This window comes from Manihot esculenta, chromosome 13, assembly GCF_001659605.2.
Source record: "Manihot esculenta cultivar AM560-2 chromosome 13, M.esculenta_v8, whole genome shotgun sequence".
Lineage (NCBI taxonomy): Eukaryota > Viridiplantae > Streptophyta > Magnoliopsida > Malpighiales > Euphorbiaceae > Manihot > Manihot esculenta.
In genome coordinates this window covers 14,450,362-14,461,316 of record NC_035173.2, presented here as the reverse complement: position 1 = coordinate 14,461,316, position 10,955 = coordinate 14,450,362, and the positions used below count along the sequence as shown (strand labels likewise).

At 36.5% G+C, this 10,955-nt stretch overlaps 1 protein-coding gene across 1 annotated transcript; it reads left to right on the top strand.

Annotated features, from left to right (window-relative positions):
- The first annotated feature begins 640 nt into the window (after window positions 1-640).
- LOC110629791 (BTB/POZ domain-containing protein At2g13690) lies at window positions 641-10,175 on the top strand. Its single transcript, XM_021776905.2, has 2 exons — window positions 641-1,476; window positions 9,022-10,175. The coding sequence occupies exons 1-2, from the start codon at window positions 763-765 to the stop codon at window positions 9,958-9,960; spliced, it is 1,653 nt and encodes a 550-aa protein (XP_021632597.1). The 5' UTR covers window positions 641-762; the 3' UTR covers window positions 9,961-10,175.
- The last annotated feature ends 780 nt before the right edge of the window (window positions 10,176-10,955 follow it).

The window sequence follows — 10,955 nt, the reverse complement described above, 5'->3', positions numbered from 1 at the left end:
TAAAATCATTATCAATTGATTTTTTTTAAATCTTTCTGATATTTTTACTATTTAGTATTATTTTTAAAACTATCGTTAACAAAATAATTTTATTAAATACATTAATTATGAATATTAAAAAAAATTTAAAATAATATTTAATATGATTTTGAAAATATTAAAAATAATAAAATATTTTTTAAAATATTTTTTATAATTATTTTAACTCTTAAATAAAATATTAATTTATCACTATTTTTTAAATTATAATAATATTTAGAATGAATTTTAAAAATATTAATAAAATAATAATTATTAAATTTTTTTATATTTTTAATTTTATTACAAATTTATTCTAAATTTTTAAATTATTATTAATTTTATTTTAAAATTTATTAATTTAATATTGATATAATGAATGATTGTATAATTTTATTAATTTTTAATAATAAAAATAATGATAATTAAAATAAATTAATTAAAAAAATATAAAATATAATTACAATAATCCTGAGAAAAAATTGACCATTAACTCTTTATTATTGTAATGGAAAACAACAAAACTATCTCAATAGAAAAAGCAATGAAAAAAAATAATAAAGAAATGAATATCGATTCCCGAGGAAAGTTACTAAGCCAACATAACTTTTGTCATGAATCATTATTAAGGCATCCTTTCCTGCACAATGTTGCTCTCCTCTCTTCTCTTCTTCCTTTTTACAATGTTCTCTCCCTCTGTTCCTCTCTCTCTCTAGAACCCCGGATCTGATTCGCCGCCATCCAATGGCTGATTCCGCCCGCCGGAAGCGCGGTTCCCACACTCGGAAACTCTCCTGGTGTTGCTCATTATCTGGTCATCCACCCAGCCCCGAGAATTCTGTAATCATTGCTAAAACACTTAATAAAAAGCGCGATTCCTTTTCTAAACCGTCTTCAAACTCTCTCCCCAACTCACCGCTAAACTCCAAGTCCGGGTTAAACTTCGTGGGTAGGATCGATCCCCGCAGGATCCTCTCCCCGGGCCGCGTCTCTCCCATTGACTCCGACCCCACCGCCGTCTATTCCATCCAAGAAATCGTCCCTGACCCTTCACCAGTTGTCGACTCAGCTCTCAAATCACGATCCGAGTCTTTCCGGGGCAAGAATGAGGACTCTTTGTCGCACTCAGACTCGAGTTCGGAGCCATGTGGGGGTGTGTTTGACGTGAGGCTGAACTTGAAGGGGAAGAAGGGAGGTGCTTTGGTACTGGAAACTTGCTCAGAGGTTCTGATTGCGAATTCGGAGGTTTTCTCCAGGTTAATTTCGGAATATCGCCAAGGTTTGGGGTCGACGGGTGATAGAAAAATCAATAACGATTCGTCAAAAATGTGTAGAATAGAGGTGCCTGATGTAGAGAATTTGGGGGTTTTTAGGGACACAATTGAGCTGATGTTCGAGGACAATATTACTAAAAGGCTCTTGAAGGTTGGGGTTTATAGAGCCATTGATATACTTGAGGTTAGTGTCATCTCTTTTATGTCTTTCTTACATATATTTTATGTAGTTTACGTTTCTGTTTCTAGGTTTTGATGGAAATTTGCTGTGTACTGATGTGGATAGAATACTTTTGGGAGTTCCTTAAAAAAATATTTAGCAGACTGTATTTGGATTACGATTGGTGGAATAGCATTGCATTACAAATGACGAATCATGAAAATTTTAATTTTCTTGTTTGAGAAGGAGAAGAACCGAATTAGTGATATTATGCTTAGTCTTATCACATTATTTGCCTTGAGGAATAGTTCTTGAGGTTCATGGAATCCAGTAAACGTGGGCGAAGGTGGAGATTTTACTGATATACTGAACCTCTATATTAACTGTCAAAGGTCTCTTATCAAATAAATATGATTGGAGTATAGGTTTTCATTCAAGTTGCTTTCCCATGTCCACATTTTGTATCATTACTACATGTTTCATGTTAGGAGTAGAGAGGGAAATAAGTGTGCGAGAGTTCACCTAAAATTTTAATCTACTAATGCAACCATCTACTTTTACACTGTAAATATGTTCTATCATATGTTATATCATAAAAAGAAGCTTTGCACGGTGGTATACAAATTTAGCAGAATAAATAAATTATTTACACAACATGGAGGACTAGGGACTAGAAAAATTTATACTAGTTTTCTAATTACATCATATGTTCTATTTCCTTACCAGTTACACAACCTCGGGATTGTATCAACTATGGTGTTATTGGCCTGGCCTAAGTTGGCATAGAGAATGATTTTACCAATTCTTGCAAATTGTTGATTTGACATATGTATGAAATTCATGTAACCTTATTAATGATGTCAAAACCACAACAAGTGAGGGGAGAAGTTGGTAGAGTTAGGAACCAAATGAAAGAAATAGGATAAACAGGGAAGAAAAATACTGGGCTGTATATTGAATGCTCAAAATATCTCCAAGTCAAATCGTCTCAACTACTCAAAAGAATATAAACTAAGAACCAGGAGGAAAAGTTCCTGTCTAGCAACTGCTAGCCCAGCAAATAGAGCTGAATACAAAGATAAGAAAACAAGAATACCCTACACAATACTCATATCCCCTTTTTATAACAAACTGTTGATTCACTAAATGGAATATTGCCTCACGATTGGTACCAGAGAATCTCCTGTAGTGCCCGAGCTCCTTTTCTGTCGTTTACTACAGCTGGGATATTCTGGACTCTTCCTGCTTCTCTCTCCAGCTCCGTTACGCCCTTTCCTTTCAATTTCTCTCTATAAGAAACTCTTAATGGCTGTTGGTCATGGCCCATGTTAGAGATTAGTCCATTTGTTCTACTTCTATCACTGCAGCCTTCTCGTAAAACAGCCTTGTCCTCAAGGCTGAAGAATGGAAATTGATTGATAAAATCCACGTAATCCATCCAAGATGCTTCCTCCAACGGGCAACCTTTCCATTGAACTAATAACTGCTGACGAGGTGATCCATCTATGTGCCCCATCTTGCTCTGTCCTACTATTTTCTTGAGCTAAGATACATGAAATATCGGGTGAATTTTGGATTCTACAGGTAATTGGTGACGGTAAGCAACCTGACTAATCTTCTGAATTATCTTGAAAGGACCATAATAACAAGGTGCTAACTTTGTATGGATGGCTCTTTTTATTGACGCTTGTTGTTGTGGCCTGATTTTGAGGAAAACCGAATCCCCCACATCCAGGTTGATTTCCCTTTAGTGCGTATTTGCAGCCCAGACCACTCTTACCAAATTATAAGATAATTGTCGTAACAAATCATCCTGAGTTAATAACTCTTGCTTCGGCCTTGGTTTCACCCGGTAGAAATTGATGCGGCGTTGGAGGCGAACGACTATAAACAGCCTCAAATGGTGTCATACCAGCAGTTGAATGATGAGTAGTATTGTACCAAAATTCTGCCCAACAAAGCCACTTATTCCATTGTTTTGGTTGTTTCGTGGTGAAGTATCGAAGATAGGTTTCAAGCCCCCTATATAGAACTTACCGTTTGGGCCTTGGCCATCCGTCTCCGGGTGGTAAGCGGTACTCATCTTCAGTTTGGTACGATGTAGTCGAAAGAGTTCAGACCAAAAATTGCTTAGAAAAATAGAGTCAAGGTCATTAACAATCGTTTTAGGCATCCCATGAAGCCGGACAATCTCCTTCACAAACTTTTCAGCCACTCTTTTAGCATAATACAGGAGCTTTAGCGCGATGAAATGACCATAATTTGAAAAACGATCCACTACTACTAGAATAGTATCAGCTCCATGAGAATGAGGCAATCCCGTAATAAAATCCAATGAAATGTCCTCCCATATTCTGGTAGGAATTGGCAGGGGTTGGAGGAGACCCCAAGTGAAGAAGCTTCGTATTTATGCTTTTGACATACTAAGCATTTAGAGACATATTCCTTTATTTTCTTCATCATCCTTGGCCAATAGATATTGGAAGCTTAACGTTTGTATGTTCTGAAAGCTCTGGAATGGCCACCCATCGGGGTAGAGTGAAATTCTTCCAGTAATTTTGGAATACATGAAGATGATGCTGGTATGACAATTTGACCTTTATAGAATAATCGATCCTGTACAAGAGTATATGGACCACACTACTTGGGTAAATTTTTACCTTCTGAATAATCTGTTGTAAATGCGAATCAGTTGTGATATCTGCTGCAATAGTATCCCAATCCACCCATTGAGAGCAACTTAAAATTTGCAATTCCCCTTCCTCTTCCTTTCGGGACAGAGCTTCAGCCGCAAAATTTGTTCGTTCAGGTTTGTAGATAATCTAAAAATCATACCCCAGTAACTTTGCACTCCAATTTGCTGCGCAGGAGTGTTAATTTGTTGTTCTAAGAGGTGTCTTGGACTCTTTTAATCTGTAAGCCATTATTTCTTGCTCATATGTCGACCATATCAGATTTTTAGTTGACAACACCTTGCTAAAATAGGCAATTGGTTGTTGCTCCTGCATAAGAACTACGCCCAATTCAACTCTAGATGCATCACACTCTACTATGAATATTTTTTGGGAAATCCAGTGTAGCCGAAATAGGTGCAGTAACCGGTGCTTGCTTAAGCTTGCAGAAGGCATTTTGGGCTGTTTTTGTCCATTTAATATGACCTTGACATTCCTTTTTGAGCAATTGAGTCAAGGGTTGAGTTATGCTGCCATACCCCTTAACAAACCTGTGATAATAGCCGGTCAGGTCGAGAAACCCACGGACTGCTTTTATCGACTTGGGAATTGGCCAATTAAGAACACTTGATATTTTTCTTGGATCCATAGCAACATGTTGTGAAATGATATGACCTAAATATTTGACCATCACCCTACCAAAGGTGCTTTTCTTTTTATTAATATGGAACTGATGATCAGCTAGCAGCTTAGAACTATTTGCAAGTGGGGCAAATGATCAGACCATGTGTATATCGTCGAAGAATACCAAAATAAATTTCCGTAGATTAGGTCTAAATAGATCATTTATGCTGGCCTGGAATGTTGCTGGAGCATTAGACAAACCAAACGGCATGACAAGAAATTCGTAGTGACTCGAATGTGTGCGAAAAGCCATTTTAGGGGTATCTGATTCCTTCACCATGATTTGATGATAGTCCGATTTCAGATCCAATTTTGAAAATATTGAGCTCCATGTAACTCATCTAGCATTTCGGCAATTACCGAAATGGGGTATTTATGAGGGACTCTGGCTCGATTGATGGCTCGATTGAGTGCCCTGTAATCAACACAAAATCGCTAACTTTCATCTTTCTTCCTTACTAACTGAACAGGATTGGAAAAAGGACTTGAACTAGGACAAAGGACTTGAACCAGGACAAATGATTCAGGCAATTAACATTTCTCCGACCAGTTTCTTGTCTCATCTTTCTTATAGTGACCATAGCGATATGGTTTCACATTTACTGATGAAGTTCTTTAGCAGTTCCTAAAGTGATGGCATGATCAGTGTTACATTTGGGAGGCACAGAAGTTTCGTCATCAAATAATTTGGCATATGGTTGCAGTAGAGAAGACAATTGTTGTTGTTGGTCCACTGTAATGTTATTCTCAAGAATGGGAATAGGTGGTAATGCAGAGACAGACTTCCCACAGAACTAACGAATAATCAACATCAGTTATTTTAGATAACTTAGATAATGAGATTGTCCTTGTAGTTGGAATGCCATCCTCATTTTAAGCCCAATTAATATGCATATCACCTAATGTTGTCAACTAAGTCATACCTAGAATAATATTCACCCCTCCCAAGAGAAACACAAAGCAATCAGTTGTAATATCAAAACTACCTAATTTGAAAGGAAGCCACGGACAAACTCCAGAAGAGAAACCCGATGACCAGCACCCAATTTTACCCCAAAAATAGGTATAGCTTCGACAGGTAGCTGCAATTGGGCGACCAAAGTTTCGGACACAAAGTTCCTGTTCTCCCTGTCACCTATGAAGCTAGAGTCACAAATGAATTAATATACTCATCAACCGATTGTTCTTGTCTTAAAGTGGCTAACCTCTCAAAAGGATTGGTGTGCATGTCTCCACTATATCTCTGTAGGAGTTCATGGGATAGCTGTTGCCACGAAATTGATGGACTCCTTTGTCTTAGCCACCTAATCCAATGCAAGGCATGACCTTCCATGCAGACTACAATGAGTTGGACCTTCGTATCATTTCTAATGTTATTAATAGAGAAATATTGCTCAGCCCTTGCAAGCCACCCAATGGGATCAATCCCATCAAAATTTGGAAGCTCCACTTTCTTTATTGCCACAGAAGAATCATCAAGAACAATAGGAGCAAGAGTAGTGGTATTGTTGGAGCGAGAGGGCTCGTGGGAAGGATTAGTGGAAACTTCAGCCTCTATCGGATGGTGCTTTACCGTTGATGAAGGAGGTGAGTATTTGTTCCGACTTAGTGAAGCAGTGGTCTTGTTCAAACTGGCAGCTTTTGCTCCTGTTCAAACTTCATGGCAGCCAAAACTTCCTAAGGGTATTGATGCTTCCATTCTAGTTTTGGGCATGGAGCGAGTAGAAGGGTAGGTCGGACCAATTTGGTAGAGTTAGGATTAAATGAAAGAAATAGGGATAAAAGGGGAAGAAAAATACTGGGCTGTATATTGAATACTCCAAATATCTCCAACTCAAATTGTCTCAGCTACTCAAAAGACTATAAACTAAGAGCCAGGAGGAAAAGTTCTTGGGCTAGCAGTTACGGCTATAGAGCTGAATATAAAGATAAGAAAACAAGTATACCTTACACAATACTCATATCCCCTTTTTATAACAAACTGCTGATTCACTAAATGGAATATTGCCTCATGATTGGTACTAGAGAATCTCCTGCAGTGACCAATCTCCTTTTCTGATGTTTACTACAGCTGGGATATTCTGGACTCTTAACTGCTTCTCTCTCCAGCTCTGTTACCCCCTTTACTTTCAATTTCTTTCTGTAATAAACTCTTAATGGCTGTTGGTCATGGCCCATATTAGAGATTAGCCCATTTGTTCTACTTCTATCTGCAAGCTAGACAAACTGTGACTTTAAATATTTCAACCTGGATCGTTTTTTGAGCATCTTATGGAGAATAATTTTTGAAGAGGATAAACTAAATGTGATCTTTATTAACAAATCAGTTTAAGATTAAGATTTTACTAGAGTTCGTTGTGGATCATTGTATTAGACAAATAATTAAATCATGCACTTCACTCTTGAGCACAGATATATACATAAACACATTACTTATATATGTTGGTTCTGTCAATATGTTATCTTTTCAACTCCTTCACTAGTATACGCCATTTGATCAAATCGGTTAAATTCTTCTTGTTCTTGTAAAAACCACAAGTTAAGAAACCAGAACTCGATTGCGTTTCAAAAATTTTAGTTCAACAACTTTGTAGTGGTAAAAACTAAAACTTGATCAATAATTACAATTCTTTCATAGTACATCACCAATCCTTTTTAAGGTAATATTTATTATTATGGACAACATTGACTTTTCATAAGATAATTATTAAGTGTTTGGGGACCCAGTTATCTGATCACTACCCAAGGTCTCACAAAATCGTATATGTTGCAATCTAGATGCCAATTTACACCCTTCCAGTGGATGCTACTAGATACTCATATCCTAAATTCCTCAAATTTATACCATCATTAGTTTCATTCCCAACTCCCAAATCAAGAATTATGCACAGTAACTTTTATAAGCGACATGATTGATTTGCATTTCATTTTCACAAACATATTGAGTTCAGGTCTCAAATATAGTTGGTCCACACTCCACACAATGCATGGAGTTCCTTACTGCATTTTTGCTATTTTTTTTAACAATTCAAATTGATGCCTTTTTTATTGTGAATTGTTTGTGAAATTTACTTGGCCTTATCATAGCTGATAATTAAATCTCTCAAATTTCCTCTGCTTCAGATATCAGATAAAGTTAGGTGTCCCAAAATCTATCTCAAAGTTTTTTAGTTACTATTTTAAATGGTCTAAATGAATGATGAGGAAGGTGTCTAAGCAATGTCTACTTCATGGGATGATAATATATTATATAAATATAAGTCTGCTTATATAGATGAGTTTGTAGATTGTATTGGGCAATGTTAGATTCCAATTGAAAATGGGACTAAATCTTTGATGTCATTGTATGCTACCTGCATTTGAAAAATGATTGTAAAATTTAGATCCTATGTGTTATCCGTGTTTTTGTTTTCTGGTTGTTAGTTGTTATTATCCAACAGCCTGTTTGCTTGCCAACAAGCAAAAACTATTCAATAGGTTTATTTTAGTCAAAATAAATTTAACTTCCTCCCTTCACATGGAGATGCCCAAACAGTAGAAAAAGACATTTAACTTCCCTCATCTTCTCTTCTCTTCTTTTCCCTTTTTTTGCCCTTGCACCATTACTACCCCCATCTCCCCCCCCCCCCCCCCGCGCACGAAAAAAAAAAAAACAACAAGAAAGTATATCAAGGCTTGTTCGTTTCATGGAAAAGATTTTTTAGGATAATATTTTCTAACATTTAGGGCACTTAAGAAATTGGTTAAGTAAAGTACTTCCCTAGAAAAGGGAAAATTGTAATCATTAACTTTCTCTTTTCAAAAGAAGTTATTTCTAGCAATTTTATTAACACTATTTTTTAACATTGCTACCAAACAATAGCAAATAAGTTATTTTCTTGGAAAATCTTTCATGGATAATATTTTTCTCATACAAATTATTTTCCTTGAAAGAAATGAAGACTGAAAAGAATTAGTGAAACAAGAGGAAAACACTTTTTCTTTGTTTTTAATGTGTTTTTTTTTTTTTTGGTAAGAGATGAAAGAACACATGTTCTATTGGTATAACAAACCGAGGACAGATGGATAACAAAGGGCCCTGAATTTATGGCATGGAGAATATGAGGATAATAAGAATTGTAGGAACTTAAAAATGGCCTTGTATTAAAGAATTTGTTGTACTCTACTGGCAACTGCATTATTTATCTAAGAAATTAGCTTGAAATTATTTTAGGTTTCTGCTGGCATCATGTTTAAAAGAGGTGTTTCGTCCTGTTTGAAGTACATTGAAGCTGTTCCCTGGACAGAAGAAGAAGAGGAAAAACTCAGGGGTCTGTTTTCAGTGTGTAAATTTGAGGAGACAGTAACACAAGACATTTTGGCGAGACTCTACTTGCATAACTCGGTAGATTGCCAACAAAATTTAGCTAGACAACTAGTTTGGTCCATCACCACCTGTACAGATGCCAATGCCAGAAATGAACTAAAGTCATTAGTTAAGGGTCTTTTTAGCAAAAGTTCAATCTATGAGAAGGACCAACCTGAACTTAACAAGGAGGATCTCTATGTTGTTTGTCAGTCTTGTCTAAGTTCACTAGGCAACCTTTTGGATGAGGCCTCCACCACTTCACCCAATCGGAAGGTGACTAAAAGAGAAACAGGTAAAACATTGATTGAGCGCATCTCTAGACAGGTTGATAACATTAACTGGTTGCTAGAAATCCTACTTGATCAGCAGATGGGTGAAGAATTTGTGGATATGTGGGCAGACCAAGGGGAACTGCTTAAAATGCATGAGAGCACATCTCCAATGGTTAGATATGAGCTTAGTCGGGTTTCTGCAACTCTATTCATTGCAATGGGGACCAGAAAACTGCACTGCCGCTCAGAAGCAAGAGCAGGGCTTTTCCAGGCATGGTTTAACCCAATGCTATCAGATTTTGGTTGGCTGCAGAGATGCAAAAAGGGATTGGACATGAAGGTATTGGAAGAAGCCATGGGTCAGACGCTTCTAACTCTTCCTCTAAGGCAGCAGTATATGTTGTTTATGGAATGGTTCAGGTGTTTCTCTAAGCATGGCACTGAATGCCCCAATCTCAGTAGAGCATTCCAGATTTGGTGGCGCCGATCATTCCTAAGAGGCTCTGAAACTTGTGCCATTGAATCCAGGTAGAGGAGTTGGGGTCTTATTTTCTACACCCTGTAACATTGCCAGATTTTAGATTGAGGATTCTGAAATAACTGGAATTGAATAATGTAGATTAACCATGCAGAATTGTTGTAGTAGCTGGTAGAGATAAAACGGCAACATATTTTCAGTGAGATTAAGCGTTTTATCTGGTGGAATTATCAGAAAGTTTTAGAAAGAGGCCTGTTTACATTTGAAAATTCACACTTTTGTCCTTTTTCATTTTGTCTTTTTAATAAAATTTTAATTTTGGGTTTTCCTAAAAATATTAAAAAAAAATGTTCATCTATTACTAATAAACTACACTTTTTTGGTCCGTGCTTTGCTGTGGGCTAACATTTTTTATTTCACGAAAGCTTAATAAATTATATGCTGCCTTTCCTCGCCACAAAGATGGTACAATTATTTTTACAGAGAAGAGAGGAAAATTGCCTGAAAGGCTGAAAAAGAGTATAAATATATATTCCCTGTCAAAGCCATATCACGCAGTGGATTATTCAAAGCTTTAAGATGGTGAAAAACGTCATGAGTAATGATCCTGTTAGGATCAAAGCGTTATGATCTTCAGATATAAGGGAGAACATTGCTTTTGAGATTACTTGAGTCTAAAATTTGATTAATAAAAACTATGTACTGTGCAATATGAAGATGAACGAATAATGTTTAAGTTGCTGATAAAATAAACTTGAAAGCCATCAAGATATGATACTTTATCATCATCAACTGAAACATTGCAGCCTGAATTTCTTCATTAGAAATGGGTGATAATAAAACTGCATTAAGCGTTGGGGGTGCTAAAGAGGAATGAGAGATAGAGGACTTTATTGCATCTCTGTAATGAGCCTGTAGTATAAAAGATCACAAAAAAATTGCTTGAAGAAACGAAGATAAGGATCCTGCTCAATATAACTTTCAAAAGAGGTTTGGAGACGAGCAATTTGATTATACTGCCTTTGCAGGATAGCGAAAAGGTGAAAAAA

Excerpts from the sequence above, each read along its gene's own strand:
- LOC110629791 (XM_021776905.2), top strand. The coding sequence starts at position 763 with ATGGCTGATTCCGCCCGCCGGAAGCGCGGTTCCCACACTCGGAAACTC. Across the intron at positions 1,477-9,021 it reads GAGCCATTGATATACTTGAG|GTTTCTGCTGGCATCATGTT; the intron begins GTTAGTGTCATC and ends AAATTATTTTAG.